Source organism: Gordionus sp. m RMFG-2023, chromosome 4, assembly GCF_954871325.1.
Source record: "Gordionus sp. m RMFG-2023 chromosome 4, tfGorSpeb1-WG-v2, whole genome shotgun sequence".
Classification (NCBI taxonomy): domain Eukaryota; kingdom Metazoa; phylum Nematomorpha; class Gordioida; order Chordodea; family Parachordodidae; genus Gordionus; species Gordionus sp. m RMFG-2023.
Window position 1 is genome coordinate 19,757,915 of NC_088778.1, and position 25,423 is coordinate 19,783,337.

The following is a 25,423-nucleotide window of genomic DNA, read 5'->3' on the forward strand; positions in this document are numbered from 1 at the left end:
TAAACTCATCATTTTTAATGTAAATTTTTTTTATTGTACAAAATAATTTTGCTATTTACAAATTTAATTAAAGGCATTTACAGGGTTTGCTATTATTTTTTTCACCGAATATCTTATTATGAGAGCACAAAATACGTCAACATTTTTTATTTTTGTTATTCAATTCGATCATATAAAAAAAATAATAATAAATTGTCATTTCCTCTACCTTTATCCTTCTTTCGAACAAATTCTTAGTCAAAACCAGTGGCGTAGCCACGATTTTCTCATGGGGGTGGGGGTTGAAATTTTTTTGTTTGGAGGGGTTTCGCCCCCTAAACTTCTCAATTTTTATGAACACTCTATAGCCCATATCTTAGGCTATGTTAGAATTATTTTAAATATATAACATAATTTTAGAGTGAATTTCATTTTAGATTTTATATTATATAAAAATACTTTAACATAAATACCATTCCTTTATTTAATCATGTATTTATTTTTATAATTTAAAATAAATTTCAAAATGTAGATATTTTATACAGATTATATTATTAAAAATTTTATTGTATAAAAACTCTAAAAAAAATATAATTTAACAATTACAAAAATATAAGTAATTTTTATGCATATAATGGTATTTAATAAAATATGACGATATTATCAAAATATAAATAATACACAGTACTTTGATTAAAAATAGTATTATAAATGTTGTTTGATTATAAATATTTTATTAAAACTAATATAATCATATTGTTCTGATTTGAATTTATAAAAGGTCTACTTTTCTCTAAGATTTTGCTAATTCATTTAGAATCAAAATAGAATAATCTCTTTGTAAATATTTAATACGGCTAATCCATTTAAACGTTTTTCACCGGTGGTATTTCTTAAATGGGTTAACCTTTTTAATTGAAAAAACCTTTCATTAGTGGAGGTACTAATTGGTAAGGTCGCTAAAATAATTAATAGGCAGAGAATCTAAAGTGCAATTACTCATAGAAAAGGCCTGCAGAGCATTTTCTGGTCTCAAAGAATAATCTATTTAGTCAAGATTTTTAACCAAAATTCGACATTACAAAATAATTTATCATTTGAGTCAACTAAATCAACGTAGAACTCGGAGATTCTCTTTATATCCTCTCTCAAGTGTAATCAACAGTTTAGACCTAACCGGCAAAAGAAAATAAAAGCTTTTTAAAATAAAATTATATGACTAATAATTTCCTTTAATTGAAATTAAAGTGTATCAATAAGGGGAATTAAAATGTTTATTTTATAATCCTCAATCGTAGATGCATCAATATTTGAGCGATTGGATTGTTTAGAAACTACCCTAGGTTTAAAAATTTCAATCCCAAACATATTAGCAAATTTTTCACTTTTACATTCTATTTGCAATATAGGCGTGTAAAAGACGTGTTCTCATTTTTATACAAAATAAATTTTCCTAGACTAAAAAGTTCTATGAGCGCTTGATGTAATTGTAAGTTAAACAATATATTAAATCAGCGATTAAGCGTCCATAGTATCACCTGTATTTTTATTGAAAAATTATTAAATATATAATTATTACCATTTGATTCAAATTAAATTTAGTTAAAAATTAATTCTATAATTCTATTTTTACGCTTAAAAAAATACTAGTTATCGCTTCTTTTCTTTGGAGATGGAGGGATATATTTTTTTTTATGCAAAATGGTCAAATCATTTTATTTATTTTAAAATGGGATATATACATTAGTTTTTTAAAAAAATATATATATTAAAAAATGAAATTAAAAAAAATATATGTATAAAAAAATAACTAAGGAAAAATATTTTAAAAAAGGGTACATATCACCCTAGAGAAGAGTGAATATTTAAAAATTGGACCTGCAGATATCCAGGGAAATCTGCTGACGAAGGTAAAATTCTTCATTGGGTCTTGAAATCTGTCTCATTTTTTTCCTATGTTTGTTTTTTTTAGAATTTCAGCCTTTTCAATGGCAGAAAAAGAGAGGTTGGACTTTACTGCAAAATCGACACAGGTATAGTCCCAAGCGAGCGGAAGACCATTAGTTAAGGGGATGAGAGATATCCCATCGGGGCGTATGGCATTTTCGTTTGAAATACCCACTGGTTCGAGGGTGGATGGAATATTAACTTTTTTGAGGGTCGCTAGATTGTTGATAGATTTATGACGCGATTGTCATCCATGGGAGAACTTCCAGTGCAAGGGATGGTAAGCTGATTCAATGTGATGGCCACAGTCTAGGAGGGAACTACAGCATTACAACCAAGGCGAAGGGCTATGGAGATGCGTAGCTGTTCACCAGTCAAGAGGAGGTCAAGATTGGAACCGGGGTTGGCTTCCAACCATTCGTAACCTGAATTTGCATATAATACTAAATTATTAAGATTGTCTTCAAAGGGCCTGTTGAAATTAAGTATTCAACGTAACGGGCGCTCAGAGAAACATCCCAGTCTTTTTGAATGCTGGAGGCAGGTCGACAAAGACTGGATGCGCAATTGCTGTCTCAGAAGGTGAAGGTCGAGAAAGGTCAGTATCTGAAGTAGTGGATCCATTTCGATAATAGATTGAGCAGCCAGGCGAGAAGAGATAAAGGTTGAGAGGGATAGTTGTATCGTGGATCGGATACCAATACCACCGGACTTGCTAGGAAAGGTGGCCTGAGCCAAGATGAATTGGTAGGCTTAATATATTTTCAAGAAAGCCCTTGATTTGGGTTCCATGGGAAATGAGCAAGTCGCTGCATTTGAAGATCGGAGAGGATCTGAGGGGGTAAAGGAATTTAGGTATATTGAAATAATTTTTTATTAAAATAATATTGATGGGCGATGAGGTAATTAAATAATGTGTTTAATTCGGATAAATTGCTAAGGGATTTGTTTAAAAAAGTTTTGATTGCCTTTTTACCCACTATAGGTGATCCAAGATGTGTTATCTCATCTCTGCCTGGTATATCATGTCTGAAGAAATGGATGTAGAATTTAGGAAGCAAATCTCACATTTGAGGAGATTGAGTGATAGTCCTGTAATATGTGAGAGATTCTCTATGATGAGGGGGGTAGACATGATTGTGGAAAGGTTGCCCGAGACAATGCCACCATATAGATACCAGGAATTTAAGGTAAGGAAGGATTTAGATTGAATTTCCTGGATTATTCTGTGGATCCCGATGCAAAAAAGGGCTATGCCTCAAGGGTCTCCCTGTTGAATTCCCTCTTGAGATTTGATTATGTTGTATTCTATTTTAGAAAAGTGGGGCTTGAATAACTGTGGAGGATGTAAGAAGAGTATTCGGGATATTTATTGCAGAACAGGGGAACAAAGTGTTGACGTTTTATTGTGTTAAAGGCATTGTTGAAATCATGTTTTAGTACCACATCATTGTGGATACTGTTAGCTATAGTTATACGAGCAAGGTGGGCTGAAATTTCACCGCCTCTAGCGGTGAGAGAAATGAGGAATGAGATTCCTTGATTCGTGAAGCAATGATCTTGGAGACGGTTCTTCGGAAGAAAGACCCAACAGCGATTGGGCGAATATCTCCATCCTTTTTTTGAGGGCTATTAGGCGAGCGCCAAAGAGAATAGGAATGATAAGTGATGGAAGGGGCCCGTTGAGAATTATATTTAATATGGTAAGGTTCTGTAAAAGGACTTTACATGGAATGTTGGGTTTTAAAATGTCTTGGATAAAGATAGCACGAATGTCATCAAGGCCTCCAGAAGAGTCTTTTTTAAAAAATCTAACTGCTTCGTCGAGGTTGATATAAGGAGCTAAATAATTGTTTTGGCTTGAGTAAACAAATTCTGAATCACATGTAGGGTTTTTAGAAACAAAGCTTCTAGAGTGGAGTCGTTGTTAGGAGCTAGAGAGTCTTCGGAAGTCATAGCGCGAAGAGCTGAGTTTATTTTTTTTAAAAATATTTATAAGGGTGTGGATTAGTTTATAAAATAATAATATACCCATTGATAAAAAACAATAACCAAACTATTTTTACTACATTAGATCGTGCTCAAGAGAATTAAATTCAATAACCTTCGAAACTTTATTGAAAATTAAATAAGTTATTTTTAATAAATATAGATAAAATCGGTAGTTTTGTGAGCCATAATTACCATTGGTTATCTTTTATTTATTTATCTGTCATATGATTGGTTAAGTTTTATTATTTATTTTTTTTAAATTTTGTTGAATGATATTTTTATTATCGAAAACCATTGGCTGTTAATTTTTACCCAATGGTTGTTAATTTTTACACATATTTTTTTTAAAATGAATTATTTAAATTTTAATATTTAAAAAAATAAATTTTTTAAATATTAATTATTTTTTTGATAGTGGAAATAAATGTTTAAAATATTTATTTGAAAATAATATTTTTTTTCCTGGATCAGGTTGATAGAAGCATAAATACTCAGTCCATAGAGCGTCTTTGGGGCGACCTCAAAACAAAATATGTTAAATCTGGGAGGTCCCAAGGAAGAGTTTTTCATTCCAATAACAACTCCCAAGAACTCGCAGAAGAGTTTTTAAATCCTGCTTTTAAAAGTAGTGAACTACCGCTATTGCTACTCATCAAAAAAGTAGCTCGCTTTTAAAAGTAACTTTGGCTACTTTTTATAAAAAAAATTAGAAATAAATTCGATTTATTTTTTGCTTATAATGTAATTGCGTAATTTATAGTATATAAAATTCACAAATATAGTTAGTTTTGATTATAAATAAATTTATGTAAAAAGACTATAATTTATGTAATAAAAATATCTATTTATGGTAATATTCATTTTTAATTTATTTTCTTTCATTTTAATAAAAAAATTATTTCTTTACTATCATCCCCAGATCTGAAAGTATAAGTTTCGCCTTATTAAATAATTCTCAACACTAGCACTTGAAGACATGGCAGTATTTAATTTTATATACATATTTTAGTGTCTGGCTACAAAAAATTGTTGTACCAGGGGATAGAGTTTTAATCATCATGGTAAATTGTGGATTATCAAAAAGTGACATTGGCTGAACTGTATCAATTAGGATATATAAATAAAATTCAACCAATCATAAAACAGAAACTAATGGTTATTATGGCTCACCCATAATCTTACCGAAAAAATGCTTATTTTTAAAATAGTTTTATATTTAAAAAAAATATAATATTGTCAAAAAATGATTATCCAATGATGAATATGAAAAATTGTGCCTCATTTGGATAGCGAGTTTCAAACCTATTTCAAAAATTTTATTTCTAATTTATATGATACTTGTTCTCCATTTTTAATTTCCACAAGCTGGAAACCGAATTTAGGTAGTGTTTGAGGATAGTGAATTTGTGAATAATATCAATAAAGTACTAGAATTTTTATTATATACCAAATTGATGAAAATATTAGAGTTTTTTGAATTTACCTTTGATAATCATAAGTGTAGAGTGGAGATTTTTATCTTTAAAGATTTGTTGGAAACAGTTGAATCATACTCAATTCTAATCTATCATCGATTTTTATGGAATTTTTTTTAAAATCTAACAATAGCTTTTATAATTCGCTTTAAAAGAAGTTTCCCTATTAGTAAATTGAGGCTTAATCATTTTAAATTTAGAAAATAATTATACAAGGACAATGAATGCAATATATAAATTATTTTAAAAAGTATCTTGAAAAATTACATCTTTACATTTCAAAAAATGCAAGTAATTTTTTTGTTAGTTTCTTTAACAACAGTAACTGAGGCTAATGCAATACATTTGCAGTAAAATTTCGCGATATACCATTAGCCACTATAATTTGATTCGTTGAATATTCGATTCGAGAGATAAATTGTTTAAAATACTTAAAATGAAAGGTAAATTTTTAAAAAAATGTTGAATAATGCAAAATGCTATTATTGACGAATAATTTTTTCATGCCATAAAACGAATACATGATACGGTTAAAATATTTATTTATTTTTTTTACATTAAGAAATTAATGTAGATGATAAAAAGACTTGTGATTTATTAGATGACAATTCTAATTTAACGACAATTTGTTCTCAGCCAAATGAATCTTTAGATATTTACGCATCAAATGACAATGTTATATTGCATCATAATTTATCAGGTTTTTAGATTACTTATTGACTTCTATTTAATCGCTCAAACTGAAATGCTCAGAAGAAAATTATTATTAGCCCATTAAGTATCAATTTTAAAAATAAGTTGCATTTTATATGCTATGTAACTTATAGTATTATATCTCAAAAAGTTTATATAATTTTTCCAATTTTTTTTAAAAATAACACGATTTTTTCGGCCTGTCCCCTTTAGTTTCTTTTAAATTTTATGTTAATAGTACCCATAATAACTAAGAAAAATTTTAGATTTCAAAACTCCAGGGCCTGAAATATGGGCACTCAAAATGCAATATTTTATTAATTTCAATGCTAATATCTTTGGATTGTTGAGTAGTATATTTATTCAAATATATTCCAGTAACTTAATAGTATTATATATATATTTATTTAATTAATGAAAAAAATATTAGGGACAGATCCCGGAAATGAGCATAAAATGAAATCGATACTTTCTTCCAGACGGTTCTGGTTCGATTTAAGGTAAAAAAAAGGTCGGTTCGGATTCGATTCAGGAAAATATTTTTGAACCCCGGATTCAGCTCGGGTTTAAGAATTTTTGAATTGATAAAAAAAAATTCTCTATTTAAATCTTAATTAAAAAACTAGACATAAATTTGGTATAAAAAATAAATTTTTTAATTTATTTATAAGTAAAATATAGTTAAAAATACAATGCATAGTCATGTATTTATATTAAAAATTTATTTAGACGTAATTAGCATAATACCTTCCAAGAGTCACTCTTTTCGATCTATGTGATGAAAGAACGAATTTCGAATGTGAAAAAGATCTTTCAACGCTAACCTAAATATATTTATGTGAAAATATGATAAATTAACTTGGGTTCAGGAACAGCAAATAAGATTTTGGATTAAATCAGGGTGCTTTAGCTTAGACTCCCTAAAATGCAAAATATTTTCCTTCTTATCTAGTCTTTTAAAATCGCTAATATCAATTTTAGATTATCTTCTTGTTCAAATCATCGGAACTAATATCATCAGATAAAATCGACATTGGTATGCTTTTAATCCAACTCCATAAATTGATAAGATGCTTTTTCGCACAAATCTTATCATCATCATCATTAGTAATACCTGTAATATTTAAGGATTTATAATGTATTTAAATAAATAGCAATTTTATAAAATAACAATTTAATATAAATCCAAAATAATTAATTTACTAAACTTTTAATTAACTTTATATCTTGGGTCCAGGTATATGGCAGCTAAGAGAATTTCATTCTTTATAAACTTTTCTTCTCTGTTCTTAAGACAAGAATATAGGAACTGAGAAAACCGGTTTGAATTTTTTTTCTACTTCATAGCATCATAACCATTCTGCATAAAAATCTGTGTTAACTGTTCAAATTGGAATCATTTGGTTACGATTTTTATTGGTTTTAAATTTCAACAATCATTATTACCTCTTTCCAATCTTCAATCAATGAATAATCAGATTGCCCTGAAACGAAATCTTCCATTATTGGGTTTGAATAAAATCAGCCTTTCTAGCATATCATGGGTTGAATGCTATCGGTGACAATCTAACACAGTCTTAGGGAGTTTCATATTTTTCAATAACCTTTAATAAGTGGGATGTCTTTATTTTAATTTTAAGCTCCTAGCTTTTGCAAGGGTATCCACAGGTGATAATTTTATTGCATCTTGAAGTGTATGAGCCGCACAACGTACACTATACATTGGATAGGATAAATAGTTGATAAAAAAGTATTCTGACATCGATATCATATTTATATACATTCACATCCATATTTTCATCATCTGCTGATTCACCCCTTATATCATAATCAATTTCAGGCTGCAAGAGCTTTATAGCTTTGATAAAATTTTCACCATTGTCAAAAGTAATAGTGTATATTTGGTTAATATTAATTTAAATTTGTGTAAAGTTTTTAGCATATTCTCTTTTATATATTCTCCTGTACTTCTTTCTTTCAGCTCTACAATTCCAAGTGTTCTTGAAATTATATTAGACTTTGATATAATTGAATAATTATACCAAGAATTGACCTGTCTAGTTGTTGAACTGCATCAACTTTTAAACTTATTGGTTTTCCTTTTACCTCTCTTGATATTTTGTCTAATGGATTGGTCTGTTCTATTAATAGTGCGGGATAAATATTCTTTGTTAATAACTAAATTGAGCCCAGATGAAAGCGGATTTATGATTCCTTGAAATCCCGAATCTTCAATAATTGATAGAGGCCTACCATTTACATTAACTAGTTCTATGATAAAACTCATCAAATCATTAGATGTTAAATTTATACTAATAAATTTTTTGAAAATAGGTTTCTATATTAATTTTGAGTTTTTTTGCAATAACATTTCCTGATATTTTGTTTTTCCATTCAAATAATTTAGATATTCATTTTTGTGATTTCTCTCCAGATGTCTTTCTAAATTTGGCAAATGATTACCAGACATTTTTTAATTTGCAATATGAGCACACTGATTTATTTTCTATTGTATCAAGAATAAAATGATGAATTGAGGAACATTTATTAAACTTTCAAATAAAAGAGCTAACGAGAAAAAATTTTTAAATAGCAAATTTCATTAAAAAACAGAAAATATGCACTTCATTAATATATGGTAAAAATTATTCTGAACAAGAAATAAATTATTAGATATAAATTATAAAATGATTTAATAAGTTTACTAAAACTGCCCTACATCTTTGTTTAACAATTTTTAAGTTAAATTTTGAGAATTCTTTTTAACAATATCCAATATAATAATTTTTACTTTGACTTGTTCACTTTTATTTTCCTCTAATTAATGATCTTGAGAATACGTGTTTCTAAGCGCACTAGCACTAAACGTCATATATATACCAGAGATATATATATATACAAAAAAGCAACGCTTGGTTCTCTCATGAAAAGCCCATCAAACTGGGATAAAAGATGGCTATAATTAAAAGGACCATTCACATTTTTTTGAAGGAGGCCGCAGTTACCTGTGCACGCAAGAGGCAAAGTCTCTTACTTAAACGCGCATGGGAAATGAGAGGAGAGATAAAAACTTATGCCTAATTAAATAAAAAATTTGATTATCAGAGGGTTATTTTAGGGTAATTCCATGACAAATCGACCAGCGATTCGGCCGACCTTTTCAAAAATAAATGAAACTTAGCATCTTAGTTATTTCTGTTGTAAATGTTAAAAAAATCAAAATTTTAGAGTACTAGCTCTCTCAACCAGATCCAAAGATATACGCCTTCAAAGTCGAAAATCGCGAAGTGCATGATTTCATTAAATCTTGTTATTTTAAAAAATACTTAAGATAGAGTTATAAATTATATATCATTTTATAGCCCTTAAAATTTTACGTTGGAAAATAAAAAAAAATTAAAAAATTTCAAGTGTTTTCTTATTTCCGGTAAAAATAAAAAATTAACATTGTTAGAAAGGGATTTTTTTTGGGTGTTAATATTCACTAAAAATGTTTATTATCTTTATATTAAACGATTTAATAAAAAATCTTGATAACCATTTTTGTTTTTTTAATTTTATTTAAATTTTTATAAATAAAAAAATGTAATATAGATGGCATGTTAAATTTTTTTTATAATATATAATTTTTAATAAAAATATGAATAGTATTGTGATTAAAATTAAAAAATCAATTGAGTATAACCAAGAATGATGTCCTGGGGCAATATGTAAGCAGGCAGCCCATACAGATATAATTTTATTAGGACGCTCTATTGTAAAATAAACATATTTTAAAATTTTATACACAAACAATATAAAAATAAATATCTAATCTTATCCCATTTTATACCTTATTAATAGATTTCTTGAGACGATAATTTGTAGGTACGTCCTGTCACTGTAATAGGATCTACTATTGTTATTATTTGATTAATGGTTAACCATATCTTTTCCGCAATTGTGGGGTAAAAGAAGAATGGGGATGTAAAAATGAAATATATATCTCCTCGGTAATTTCATTCTTTTTTAGTACTGTGGCTAACCACCAAAAATCGTCAACACATGTTACGAATCCTTTAATATCGGCAAAAGACAAATTATCGGCTTGAGATATGTTAATTTGAAAGTCCTCTGCATATGAATATATTTTTGATTTAAGTTTACTTAAACTCAAAGGAAATACAGCATGTATTTCCCGAGTTCTTGGAATGGGACGAGCTTAATTGAATCTTTCTCGTAGTTTAATCTCATTGTATTGTTCGTTGGTTATTATGGCATGTTTTGTTTTGCAAATTGATATAAATTAACTGGCGTTAAAATGTGTCCAGAACTGATGCGCTGAAGGCTTGAACGTGCTGCTAATCTTTTTTAAGTTCCGCCAAGGCCGTCACATGGACCTTTTCCATGAAATGTAGCTGAAAAATGCCATTCAGCTGCTACACCAAAATCTGATTCATGATAACACAGATTTATAAAAAAATTTCTGTTTATATATTGCTCAGCTGATCCGTCAGAGCAGTAAAATATTTATTTGGCTTTTTGCTGAATTGATTGATCAAAAATGTTATCATTTTAGTCTGGTATAAATGTACTGCAATAAGATTATGTTGAAGTGACTCTGATATTACCAAATAATTAAAGTTTTCTATATTGCCATATTATAATATGCTATCATAGGATGGATAGTGGCTTGATTATTATTCCACTGAAATCCTTGAACAGCGTCTTGGATTATAAATGCATAATTTTTAGAGAAATAACAAATTATCATAAATTCATTTGGTTGTAAAAAATCTTGTTTTGAAATATATGATGATTGATTGGTAGCGATGATAGGAATAAAAAAATAAAATAAGCAGATAAAATCGTTATTTTCAAATAATAATGATAGTAGATCCACAACAATAGGATATATCTACAAATTATGGCCTTAGGAATTTCTATTAATAAGCGCAAAATTATAATAGTTTGAATATAAAATTTTAAAATATGTTTATTTTACAATATAGCGTTAATAAATATGGGCTGCCTGCTCACATATCGCCTCAGGACATCATTCTTGGTTATACTCAATTGATTTTTTAATTTTAATCACAATACTATTCATATTTTTAATAAAAATTATATTATAAAAAAATTATAGTATAACGCCATCTATATTATATTTATTTATAAAAATTAAAATAAAATTAAAAAAACAAAAATGGCTATCGAGATTTTTTATTAAATCGTTTAATATAAAGGTAATAAACATTTTTAATGAATATTAACACCCAAAAAAAATCCCTTCCTAACAATGTTAATTTTTTATTTTTACCGAAAATAAGAAAACACTTGAAATTTTTTAATTGTCTTTAAATATTTCCCAACGTAAAATTTTAAGGGCTATAAAATGATATATAATTTGTAACTCTATCTTAAGTATTTTTTAAAATAACAAGATTTACTGAAATCACGCACTTTGCGATTTTCGACTTTGAAGGCATATTTCTTTGGATCTGGTTTAGTTAGCACTCTAAAATTTTTATTCATCATCTAGCATAAATAACTAACATGCCAAGTTTCATTCATTTTTGAGATGGTCGGCCGAAAATCTCGTTTTTTTGGTCGATTTGACGTGGAATCACCCTTTGACTATATTAATTTTACTATTAATTAGTATGCGAGAAAACCTATAAATAATCATAATTAAATAAAATAAATACAGTACTATCACTTATTCTTTTAAAAGATTATTGATTTACAAAAAATAAATTAACTTCATTTTTCAGCTGGGAGGATAGAAGTGAATCTTTGAGAATAAGTTAAAAATAAATGGCAAATGAAATTAATTGTTTAAAATTTATTAACACTCCATTTAATTGGCAATTTGAAAATATTATAAAATCTCAATTAAATTATTAATATTTGTATTTACAATTATACAAATATCTTAAAACTACATTAAACCCGGTTGAACCCTGGTTCAGATAAATTCCCGGATGTTCGGGGTTTTGAAAATTTTATCGTTTGGGTTCAGATTTTTTCTTCAAAACCCAGGTTTTCTTCTTCGGGTTCGGTTCGCTTTGATTTTTTTATAAAATAGATCTTAGATCAAGGTACATATATAAATATCCTAAATTACTAAAATTAAAGCCCTCTAATGTTTAAATTTACATATTCACAATAAATAAAATTTAAATATCTGATAATGATTGAAACATTTAGTAAATTGAGTGAAAGGATTTCACTGAACTAATTTTTTTATTATATATGTAAAAATAATTAAACGAATTTAAAAAGTAGAGACTGTGTTTTTCTAATCTAAAATACTGTCAGCCGTTGAAAAATTGCCCTCACTTTTTGGTGAATAAGCACATACAGCAAATATTTTCGCTACTCTCCATTGACTCGACGATTTTTTAACTTTTTTTTGTAGTCTCGATTTGATTTTAGATTCATTTCAGGTATTTTCCTTATATTCAAATAAATTTTTACATAATATTAAAGAGCCATTTATTTCTAAGTATATTCCAGCTTAACATCCAGAGATATTTGCATTTTATAAATTTTGAACCTTGAACGCCCATATTCAGCCACTGAGTGATGGAGGTTGAAAATGCGTAATATCAATTACATTTCTTCTTAGAAATCTCAGGGAGTCAAACCGAGAGACCCCTTGTTATTTGTCATTGAATTTACCATATATGTATATTCCTCTAAAATTTCAAATCTTATTATTAAATAATTTTTGTATTTATAGGTTATTTTTAAAAATAGAAATCTCCAGTGACAATAAATTTTAATAATTTAAGATTTATAAATTTATGGTTTTTTTTAGAATAATAAGATAATTTGGATGGTAATAACGTAGAAATTGACCATTAAATCATCATTTTGATGCATACCTTTAAAAAATATTGAAATAAAATTTTAGAAAAAGTTGCCATATTTAATCCCCTCACCGCATAATTTAGATCCGAAGATTTTATAAGGTCCATGCCAAAATATTTTGTTTTAAAAGTTTTTATAAATTTGACTTTTACCTTATGATTTAATATACTGATACGTAGTGATACAAATTTCTACATTTGAGTCAATTTTTAAAAATGGCTAACTCAGTATTTTGTCCAGAAAAACATCAGCTTGAAAATTTTCGATGGCATAAAGGTTTGGACATCCATTAGCGAAATCTCCAGGCTTAAGCAATATTTATCTGGCTAAAATATTGGGTTAGTCGTTTTAAAAATGGGCTCAAATGCAGCGATTTTTCATCACTAGTGACGTGAGATCTTTTAATTTTGTGAAACACGTCGAGATAATGTGTTAGAATTTTTTTCTCCCCTCCCTTCCTTCGAGTAACAATGTAAACGATCTATTTACAAATATTTTAGCATTCGCTTCTCCATTCAGACAGAAAATAATAACGATGAATTCAAAATGTCTTTTTACTAGCTTTCACTTAATAAATATCCTTGTCGATATTTTTTGAATATATTTTCAATCCCCTACCCTTGCCGTATCCTAGATTGACAATAAACCCTTTCAAAAATATTTTTATTAGCTTTCATTTGATACCCTGTTGAGATATATTTTAATTCTGAGCGTTTCAATTTTTATCTAAACAAATAATATAAGTTTTACCTTTTTTTACTAACAAATTAATGTGAAATTTGTAATTTTAGAGGATAATAGTGATTTATTGAAAATGTGTTCTCATAGTGAGAAATTAGCTATAGAAAATGACAGTTTCCTCAAAAATATCAATTCATACCTCTCAAACAATTTATATAACAATACGGCACTGTCATATTTTCAAGACTTGAAATTTTCTGATAAATTTCAATATCTGATTACTTTTCAAGCAAAATGGAGACGCAATAGATACAATCAAAATTTTTTATTGACATCTGAAAATCCAAATTACAAATTGAAAAACATTATATTTTCACAAGTATATAGATATATAAGGTTATAATAGTTTAAATATTTTTTATGTAGATATCAAAAGAAAAAAATAACTTTAATTTTAGAAATAACGAACTTGAATTTCAAGATTTATGGCAATTATTAGATATTGTATAATATTTTCAAACATTAATATTATTAATAAAATAATCATTTCTTGATTCCAACTAATTTAATAAGACCTTCAGTTGTCAATGACTTTGGCCTTTCTAGTGGAAATCCTAAAGCTCGATCCCATGTTAAAGAGGCTAAGACTCCCAATGCACGTGAAACTCCAAATAAAACTGTGTAAAAGTTCATTTCCTTTAAACCATAATGCTATATAAAACAATAATAATTGGAACGTTAAATTCAATTTTACATATAACAAAACTCCACTGTGCGCATCAACATTTGGCCAAGGATTCTTAGCCTTTCCATGCTTCAATAATATATTTGGGGCTATCTCATAAAGCTTGAAAATTATATTTAAAGATTTAATTTTAAAATTCATACCTGAGAGACTAATTTAAATAAGGGATCATCTGGCAAATGCTTCATAGCAAATTCCCGCTGACATAAATACCGTGGATCGGTTGCTCTTAATACAGCATGCCCGTAACCTGGTATTACCTATACTTCATAAGATTAGTTTGCTTATAAAAAAAATACTTGTCCCATTTCCAAGGTCTTCCATATAAATTTTTCTAAATCATCTTTTGTTGACTTGGCCCCTATTTCTTTTTGCAATTTCGTTATCCATATTAATACTTCCTTATCATTTAAAAGATATAATTGATGCAATATTTTAATTAACTTGATTTGCCAATCCATGCAAAGGACCTGCTAGCCCATTCATAGCTGCTGCGAATGAAAGATATGGATCTGATAAAGCTGATCCAACTAAATGACATGCATGAGCACTCACATTACCTCCTTCATGATCACTAATTAAAATTTTGTATTAAGTTATATTTAATATAATTACGCATGAATACAGAGGTATAATCTCATCAATTCAGTGAAACTTATGTCCTCATAACCTAGCATAGATGTAAAATTATGACTCCAATCCTTTTCCAAATCAATAGCACCAGGCGATGTACCTTCTCTGTAAATATTTCGATAAATAATGGATGCTAATGTTGGTAGCTTAGCTATCAAATTCATTGAATCTTCGTATGCATACTAAAAGATTTTAGTCAAAATTTTATATTAATAAACCTCCCAATATTTTGATTTAGAAACGCCAGTTTGATAAGCCTCAACAAATTTACTTTCAGTGTTTAATGCTGTAATAGCGGCACTAAATTGAGACATTGGATGCATTTTGGCTGGGAAATTATTAAGCATAGTAACAACATGCGATGGGATTTCAGCTCGTAAAGCCCATTCCCTTGAGACGGATTTAACCTATTTAAATTAATTTAAAAAGCTTTTAATTATTTTTTAATAATAGTTTTAAAAAAATATATAATAAAAAAGTAGCTATTTAATGGTAGTTTTATATTAAAATATGTTTTAATAGCTATAATGACTCGAATTCAGCTCATGTAAAAATAAAAACTTATAAGAAATTAAAAATCGAATCAATGAAGGTAATTCCCCATTAGATCCTACAAAATAATTCCTAAAATAAAAATTTTGAAAAAATCAACAAAATAAAATTACTGGAAAATATTTTCTTGGAAATAAATTCTCCATATATTATAAACAATTAATTGGTTAATATTAATAACACCATAGGTGGGACTATGCCCAGTCATTTAAAAAAATATATTACTCAAAACTCTTTCTATAGTTATGTCTAAATCTTTCATTAGCTTAATATTTTTAGGTAAAAAATACATATATATATATGCAAAAAATTTTGATTTTGTTTGGTATTTCATGATTATAATAGTTGTATGTTAAGCATAAATAAATACCTTTTTATACATCATTTTAATTAAAAATTATTATTAATATTTGACCCTTAGATAAACATTCAACAACCTCAATTTTTTTATATCACATAGAATAATTTGTCACTTTTAACATTTAATTATTTAATATATTTTAAAATATAAAAGCTGCAAATAAATTAATTCTAAGACATAGCATATCTAAATTGGGGTCCTATTCCTACCCTAAATTACCTACTGGAGACCCAGTTTCTGTGATATTAAGCAAAATAGTTCATAAGCTATCAATTTACAATGGCCTGGCATGGATTTTTAAAATCATACCATTTTTTAGCCGGACCGGCAGGTCTCTGAAATATGTTTTTTGAATTCAAATTCTCTTGAAATTTTAAGGTTTTAAATAATTAAATAAATCTTTATTATAGAACAAATTTATTTATAAGAAAAATCCTCATAAGTATTTTTTAATTTATTTTTAACTAAAAATTTTATACAATTTTCCAAGAAGCTTTTAAAAATATATTTAAAATATCAAATTGAGAGATTTTAACCAGTAATACTAAAATTTAATTATAAGAAAACAATACAATTTAGAAAATAATATTCGTTTTTTAAATTTTATAGCGAATTCATATCTTTTTTAAATCTAGATGTTAAGTAAAATACAGATTTTTTAATCCATAAATTTGACATTACAACTTGCATTTAATAAAACTAGTTTACCCTATGATTTTGGTCATGAGTAATTCTATACATAATGATAATTTTTTGACTGGACCTTTTTAATTTTGATAAAATTTTGCATATTGATAGAAAGCATTCAATCCATAATTTTCATATACTAATAATTTCGGAGATATAAATAGCTAAAAATTTCAAAAAATAACTATTTTAAAAAAAATACACTTTTAAAATTGAGATAAATCAAGAAATAATCATTTTGTAAAAAGGCCTTTTATTAAATATTAAGGATTTTTATAAAATAATTTTTAATTTAGCACAGCCAAGGGTTTTTTAGTTATTAAATTTTTTTTTAAAATGAATATTTTTCAGGCGCTCAAAATAACGCATTTTTGTATTTTTTTCATATCACAAAAAACCTTGAAAATATAAATTCTGACAACGAATATGAAATTAATAATATCACCTCAGCATCCATATATAAACAATAAATATTACTTTAAATGAAATTGGATTAGAATCATATTAAGAAAAAAACTTACTGAAAAAATGATCCAAAAAAAGATAATTAAAATTTCAAAAGCTATTTCAGAATAATAATTAAAAATCCATAATAGAGTTGCCATGGTAAGCTTACAAATACCTAATATCAAATAATTATACCTGTACAATTAAATAGGCTGTAGAGCCTAGAGAAGGTACAATCTATTCTTATGCCACTATACCAGAGTGTAAGTCAGAAGAAATAATGCTAATTTAGCAAATTTATCCCAATATCTGGGACATCTAATGGGCAACTAAGCGCAATATTAAAATATAATCCAATTCACAGACGTTTGTTGTGAGAATAGTCAGGATCTGTTAATCTGTGAAATTAGAGGATATGTGACCTGTATGTAAGAAAACCATGGAAAATCTTATTCTTGATAAAAATGGGAAAAATTTTTAAAAAATAATAATTTTAAGAAAAATACGTTATTTTGCTAGAAATATTCATTTATTTTTTAAGATCGTAATAACTAAAAAATACATGGCTGTCTCAAGTTCAAATTTTTTTTATATATAGATATATTATAGGTGAATAAAAAATGATTAAATTCAAGGAAATTCGGAAAGCGAAACATCTGGTGTATTTATAAAATATATAACATAAATAAAGACCGCAAAATTATCAGCAAAACATCTGGTGTTTTTCAATAATATAAAATAAATAAAAACAGCAAAATTATTATTTTATAATAAAATATTTAATAAAAGGCCTTTTATAGAGTTACAAAATGACTTAAAATTTTTATTTTTGGATTTTAACTTATCTCAATTTTTAAAAATCGTATTTATAGAAAAGGTCATTTTTGACACTTTTGCCCATTAATATCACAATTTTGGATTCTATGCTTTCTAATGATGATCTCTCAGTATGCAAAATTTTATAAAAATTAGGGCATTATCGATTTGTCTTTTTCTTTCCAATTATATCTATCCATTATCATAATTACCTTCGGGAAACTTGCCTTATCCTTTTTCAAAGATTTAGGATCTCATATTTGCAAGCTCACTGACGATCCTAAGAAAACTTCTTCTTAAGATAGAGGCTGAATATAGTTGCCTTAAAGATAACTATATAAACTTCAACGGCAGTCTTCGTTCCAGGTAGCCTTCATAGGCTTACCCTTCTTTCCTTTTTTCTTCCCCTTTTTATGCTATATTTCTTCTCAATTTTTTAGATTAATCGTCTTTTGTTGCTATATTGTTTACATTCCAACGTAATCCTCTAATTGCTTTAATTAATTCAATTTATATCTGTTTTGAAAAAAGATATCAAAAACAATAGAAAACAGATATTCTTAAAATTTATAATCCCTATGATAAAAAAATTTACATAAAATATAATAAAAATGTTTTTTTAAAAAAATTATAAAAAAAAACAATTCATGAACCCTAAATTTAAAAAAAGGATTCGGATTCAGTAAAATCTTGAGGGTTCGGACTCTAGGCCCAGATTTTAACTGAAGTTTTTCACAATTGCCTTCAAAAATGATTGGCCATTCGTACTTTTTTCAATCAGCTGGAAAATAATGATTCGTTTAACATTAATTATATAATAAAAAATTCTATTTTTAAATTGTGTTGCTGATCCGTCAAAGCAGTATTATATTTCTTGGCTTTCTATAGAATAGATTGGTTAAAAATTTCATCATTTCAGCCTGATATAAATGTACCCTAATAATATCATGTTGAAGTAACTCTGATATTACCACATAATTATGATTTTCTATATTGCACTTATTATAATAGGATGTGGATTAATTATTATTCCAGTAGTATTCTTAAACAGGATCTTGGATTAGAAAAACATAATTTGTAGAAAAATCAGATTATCATAAATTCATTTTGTTGTATTTAAATTTGTAAAGATATGATGACTGGTTGGTAAATCTGAAGGAATGACGTAACAAAGGTGGATTTTTTTCTAAAATAAATTATAAATTCTTGGGAAGATTTTATAATTGTTTCAAAATTTTTCTTTCAATAGATACCCACTGTGTAAGGGATATATGATCTATGTCCTTTTGAACAAATACATCACATAATAATATTATTGAAAATGTGTTTGGATAATAGTTACAATCTCCTAAATAACAAATAGTGACTTCTGGATGCATATAGGATGGGCTAAAATATTTTTATAATTATAATGGATATTCCAGCTTAGTTAATAGTTTTGCCAAATTAACATCTATAAACACAAGCTTAATATTTTTATGAAAATAAGACACCCTATGTTCCATTGAATCAGACCACAATTTTTTGGTCCTAAATCTGTAAATTTAGTTCCTTAAATAATTATTGATTTATAGTTTTTCTTTCTGGGCATTGCACGACTAACTTCATCAGAAGAGTAAAAAATTCCTGTTAATTTACGGTTACCCTATCAATTGTTATATTGGGGGATAACATATATCCTTTTAATTCTATTCGTTTTTTAAGATTTTCTCACCAAATAATTCGTAGCTTTGAACTCCATTCAATTTTTTCGGAAGTCCATTAAGGGGGCAATATAGTAAAAAGTTAATTTTTTTTCTTTGAATTAATTTGATAATTATATTTTAAATTTTGAAGATGTTCGCCATTTTTATTATTTTGTATATCATGCTCAGGAAGGCTGCTTCTTAATATACTTTGTAATGCTTTCATTATTTTTTTTAGTTATATTTAAACTTTTTATGATATATAAAAAATTTTTTAGTCTTTACTTACCTATGCAAAATGAGCTAGGGAAATATAATGTAAGTAAAAATTGGTGGCTATATTTTTTATATGGTTTCAAAGAGGAATTTAATATATTAAAGGAAAATGAATGTTTAAATAATCCATTAAGGGTTATTCCAAGTAAAATCGATCAGGATTTATGGACCTCTTTCAAATCGAATGAAGCATGATTGTATATCGTCGTGTGAGTATTAGTGGTCTATGCCCACTTTATGCCAAAATTGATTTTTTTAAATAAATAAGTTCTTCATCACTATCTCTTATGGGCCATTCCTTGTCAAATTGATCACGATTCGGTTGACCTCTTTTAAAATTGTTAAAAATATCTGGAATTATTTAGACAGGTAAAAAATGAGATAGCCGTTTATTATAGCTCGCTAGTACACCTGATTCCCGATATACGGGGCTTATTTTCCTTAGAATAAACAAAAAACTCTTTATAACAGTCTGAAGCAGGTCTTTGTAAACTAGCCCTTGCCACTACGTTAGACTGTACCTCCGACTCCATCACATGCCGATTTCCCATGAGATGTGGTCCAAAATGCCACTCAGCTTTTATTCCGAATTCATCTTCATGGTGGCAAAGATTGATTATATTTCTTGATGCTGATCCATCAGAAAAGTGGAAGAATTTTTTGGGCGGCTTTAAATTTCTGTTAAGTAGAGGACCAAATATTTTTGTAATAAAAAATGAATGGCAATTTATTATTGAGAGATTCAGATTCTGAAAAAAATGAATAACTTAAATGTCTTGTAATTAATCAAAAAGGATGATTGCAACTTGCCCTTTATTCAAGTTAAATCCTTGTACTTAATCTTGAATTACATAGGCATAATTTTCTGCAAAATATATCTGAACGATACATTCTCCTTCATTTAAAATCATTTTAATAGAATCCATGCCTTAAAAGGTTTTTGAGATATAAACAATTTAAAAATTGCTTCTTTAAGGATCTGTATCTTGGAAAATAAGTGTACTAGCGAGCTAGAATAAACGTCTTTCTTATTTTATTTATCGATCTAAATAATTCCAGCAATTTTTAACAATTTTAAAAGGGGTCCGCTTAAAATGGGATTTTGATTAGTATAAATAATAATATCTTATTGGTAATTTAGCAAAAATTGTATATAGCGATATCCATTTTATGCCAATGGAAATGTCAATTTTAGATATATATACATATTTCAGAGAGCTGATAGCGTCGCCAAAGTTTTCACATTGTATATATATATTTATAAATGATGTCTTAATAAAAGGCAATTTTTTTTTAGAAAACCAATTCCCTTTATTGCTTAAAAACACAGGTAAAGCAATATAGTCAAACCGAAAAAGACTCAACTCAAATTGACGCCAACTTTTCCTTATGATAAACATCTAGAGATTATTTAACCAACACATTGTTATATTATATTTATTTTTATTATAGTTTTTAAGAAATAAGCATTTTAAAATTTGAAAGTCACTATTTTTCATACCTTTAAACCCTATATCTCGGAAATCAGGTGAGCTAGCGAGCTAAAATAAATGGCTTTCTCATTTTTTTTACTATCTAAACAATTCTATAAATTTTTAACAATTTTATAAGGGGTCGACTGATTAAAATTAGGTATGTGATCTAATAAAGGGCATTTTTAAATATTATATTTTTTAATTCCTTATAATTTTAATAAATTTATGGTAAATATAACTTATATGGAAGCCAGGTTATAAAATAAATTGTTTATATAATTCTAATGAATGAAATTCTATAATTAAATAAATGAGTATAATAATATTAAATTCCTTATTAATTTATTTTAGTATTGTTACTCTAGGAAATGATTATTTGTTTCATATTGAGATGAATAAATAATATTATTATATTTTATGATTAAATTATAATATTTATTTAAGTATTGTGCTGAAAGCATATCATTGTAAGAAGACTAACTTTATATGTTAAATTTATAGAGATAAGTATTTTTTAACTTATTTAAGTTTAATGACCAACTTAATATTTATAACACTAACCAAAATAGAAATTCTGATTATTGGATCAGAAAAATTTATGTCAAGTGAATCATACTTTAGTAGAAAAGGAGAATTAAAAGAAGGCCATTCTATCTGAATATTATCAGCAATATAAGATTTGCAATCTAATTTTAAAATGTTCAATATATTTTACTGAAAATAACAGAAACAATACACCAGATTTTTTGTCATTACCAAAGGAAAAGAGAGTAGATTTTTAAGATCTAAATGTAATTAGAGTAGAAAAAAAAATAAACAGGACCAAAACCAATAATTCCCCATAATTATTCACTTATAAATATTTCTTACATAATTATACCAAAATAAGAGTTTGTAATGTATTTATCCGATCAACACTTGTTATATCACTAACTTTTTCATAATAAAAGAAATGTCAAAGGTTCCAATAGAATATAAAAAAGAGAAAAGGTTATGACTTGAAGACCATGTTAAAATATTTCCCCATTTCTGATAAAAATTAACCTTCACCTTTTCCTGTAATGAAAAAATAATAATTATTTTTAAGAAAGTGATTGAATGACCACCTAACTATCATTTATATTTTTGAATAATATTATTTATTAGTTTTTCCAAATTAGGAAGAATACCATTTTTTTAGCTTTGACCTGCATATCTCTGGAACTAATTGAGTAAGAGCTTAAAAAATTAAATAAATCTTCACAACATATATAATCATTATGCAAAGTTTCATTCAATTTGAAAGAGGACACAATATTACCCTAGATTCAAATTGGTTAATATGATTAATATATTTCAATTAATCCATCAAGGTTAAAATTTTTAAGCCAAGTGCTTAGTAATGTATAGTATTCAGAGCTCTAGATGAGTGAATTTAGTATTTAATAATGTTGTTAAATGATTTATATAATAAAATTTATATATTGTCATTTACAAATAATATTTAGCATTATGAGAAAACAAAAGGTTCTTAATTTGAAATGTTATATAAACTTGATTTTGAGTGGGAATTTCACCAGTCATAAGTAACCAGAAGAGACCTTCGGGTAATGGCTCATGTCCATTTGGTTTTACTTTTGGTAATTTGGTACGTAGTTCAGGAATAGTATATCCTCTAAATTTGATACCTGAATCTGGATCAAGTTCTGAAGTTTCAGTAACCAAACCTTTTATACCTCGCATTCCTCCATATATCTATTGAACATGTAATTCGTATAGTAAAAATAAAATACCATATCTATGGTTATGTCACCAATTTTTTTCTGACCATGTTGCTTTTTAAAATCATTAACTAATTTCAAGTGCTGAGGAATTTTTTGCGATAACACATCTTTAAGATTCTATAGTTTAAATTATATTCATTTTTGTAAAATAATTCCACCTCATATTTATTTGGGGATGATTGTGAATAAGTTCTATTGCCTGTTAAAATCTAAAAATAAAATTAATTTAAATACTCTATTAAATAAATTACAATTTTTTTAACAAATACATAACGAAATCCTTTAAAATTCATGTTCACCAAAACAAGAATATAATGAACTTCCTATAAAGATTACATGTCTGTCAAATTTCCAGCTCAGGAATGTCAGATTATTGCCGTCAGCTTTGACATGATTCATGGTATGTACTGAATTAAAATACTTATTAGTTGTTAAATTATGACACGGGTTGTCATTTAAGAATCCAAAGGATTTTAACTTTATTAATTTAATATATTAAACAAAAGAACAGCCATTACAAATCTCAAGGGTAGTGTTATTAATATTTTATTAGGAAATATTTTATCTCGAAGGCAATATTTTTTTGGCTAAAATATTGAGTTAGCCGTTTTTAAAAACAGGCTCAAATCGCGCCGTTTAGCAACATTACTCAGCAGGGGGCTTAACTAAAAGAATTTGTAGGGGGTCCTATCCTATATTTTGCGGGCCCCTGGTGCGCTTTTGCATGGTCTTCGGCCGAGTTTTTTATAAATATATTATATTTTTATAATATTTCTGTATTTATATATCTTGCCATTTATTATGCATACAAATAATGAAAGTAAAGCAATACAAGACATTTTCTAAACATAATATATTTTACAAAATATATATCCATTATAAAAAAAATTTTGTCTAAATAATTACAAGTGATAAAAAGGTTAACCTTTATTGATGATTGTTATAAAACCACACAAGGCAATATAATTCTTAGCAACCTATCGTCGGTTTAGAATTGGAGTGCTCCACTAGACATTTTCAAAATTTTTGAGTTAGAAGTGGATAATAATTTATTTATTCCAAATATATATATATAAATAAAAACTAGATTAAAAAAAAATTAACTTTTTCCAAAGTCATAGCTGTCAAAATTGATCAATAAGTTATTCCTATATTTGATTATAAACTTTAATGTTGATTTTCTCATTTTAAACATTTGCGCGCACTCCAATTCTAGGCCGACGCTAAATTGCCAAAAGGTCATTAAACTAATATAACAATATGTTTCAATTTTGACAATGTTTTATAGAATTGACTAATAAGGAAAAATTTGTAGGCCTAATCAAATCTTTCTTGAAGAAGATAATATAAACGACTAATCTAAATCGTAAAACTATGGTAGTTAGAACTATATAGCATTATGGAAGCTAGATAATTAACGTGAAAATTATTGTAAGATATTAAATTTTCTAAAAGATTATCTTCAATTTTTAATGATATATAAACGATTAGACAGTTTTGCTCATCTAAATTATGAAATCAAATGCTCTTAGCAGCAGAAGTAATAATTTTAAATTACATAGCCACACAAATAATAGATGCTGGTTAATTGGCAGTCATAGCTATGACACTCGCGGTGTAAACTCATATCAGAATTTATTGTTATTTAAATTGAAAAAAAGACACTAAAAAATTTTAGAAGAAATAATTGAAAATATATTCAAGCCATTTGAGATATTTACATGGTAAAGATGCCATATTAGTAATATTTGTAACTAGAAAATAAGGGCCAGAATGATATGATGGAAAAAGATAAGGTAAAAAATATCTCATGAACTTTACATCCATTGTGAGATGAATAATAAGATGTTTAATTTTTTACAATGGAATGCAAATTGTTACTTATATTTATTATCAAAAGCATTGATTAGTATTTTTAAAATATCTATACTGTCAAATATGTCAGTAAAAGTGGCATTTTACCAAATATTTTGGAACCAATTCTATATAATAGAGAATTATCAGCTATATCAACTTACTAAAGAAATTTCTTATACTTATTTGGACCTTGGAAATATTTTTAGGAAATGATTATATATATATATAATTATAAGGTTTTAAAATAATTTTAATAATAAAAATCTATTAATGCTAAATTGATATTTTAGATGTTTTGATTGATATTCCATTTTTAACAGAGAATTTGATTGCAAGCTAACATAGTGAAAATATAAATTATATGTACTAATTAAAATGGCACTCATTTAGTAAAATTTTAGATAGTCCTATTAATTTTTAAATAATAAAATCAAATCTATATATTGCTTAATAGTATTATAAAAGAAATTGTTCAGGAAGCTATCAAAAAATTTACTTTTAATT

General features: G+C 26.8%; 2 protein-coding genes and 1 long non-coding RNA gene across 7 annotated transcripts in view; 1 reads left to right on the forward strand and 2 right to left on the reverse strand.

Annotated features, from left to right (window-relative positions):
- The window catches only part of LOC135928982 (PC4 and SFRS1-interacting protein-like), a 41,694-nt gene extending 20,223 nt beyond the window's left edge, over positions 1-21,471 (forward strand). For 2 of the 5 annotated variants that reach the window (XM_065465454.1, XM_065465455.1), the window contains 3 exons: positions 5,956-6,093; positions 13,733-14,001; positions 14,049-14,147. In XM_065465454.1, coding sequence (XP_065321526.1) covers positions 5,956-6,093; positions 13,733-14,001; positions 14,049-14,132 — 491 coding nt within the window. In that variant the 3' untranslated portion in view covers positions 14,133-14,147. Of the gene's footprint in view, positions 1-5,955; positions 6,094-6,516; positions 6,587-13,732; positions 14,002-14,048; positions 14,148-18,993; positions 19,062-21,154 lie in introns of those variants that run through there. The other 3 variants (XM_065465458.1, XM_065465456.1, XM_065465457.1) reach the window with 3 other exon arrangements.
- Positions 1,640-7,003, reverse strand: LOC135928984 (uncharacterized). Its single transcript, XR_010572438.1, has 3 exons — positions 6,946-7,003; positions 6,834-6,905; positions 1,640-3,893 (listed from the first exon to the last, which is right to left on the reverse strand). It is a non-coding gene; the product is annotated as an uncharacterized LOC135928984 (long non-coding RNA).
- Positions 14,008-23,407, reverse strand: LOC135928983 (citrate synthase, mitochondrial-like). The gene is made up of 11 exons (XM_065465461.1): positions 23,314-23,407; positions 23,221-23,271; positions 23,072-23,179; positions 22,833-23,033; positions 15,219-15,407; positions 14,983-15,182; positions 14,812-14,941; positions 14,667-14,768; positions 14,511-14,627; positions 14,377-14,469; positions 14,008-14,333 (listed from the first exon to the last, which is right to left on the reverse strand). The coding sequence occupies exons 1-11, from the start codon at positions 23,353-23,355 to the stop codon at positions 14,166-14,168; spliced, it is 1,401 nt and encodes a 466-aa protein (XP_065321533.1). The 5' UTR covers positions 23,356-23,407; the 3' UTR covers positions 14,008-14,165.
- Positions 23,408-25,423: the final 2,016 nt, after the last annotated feature.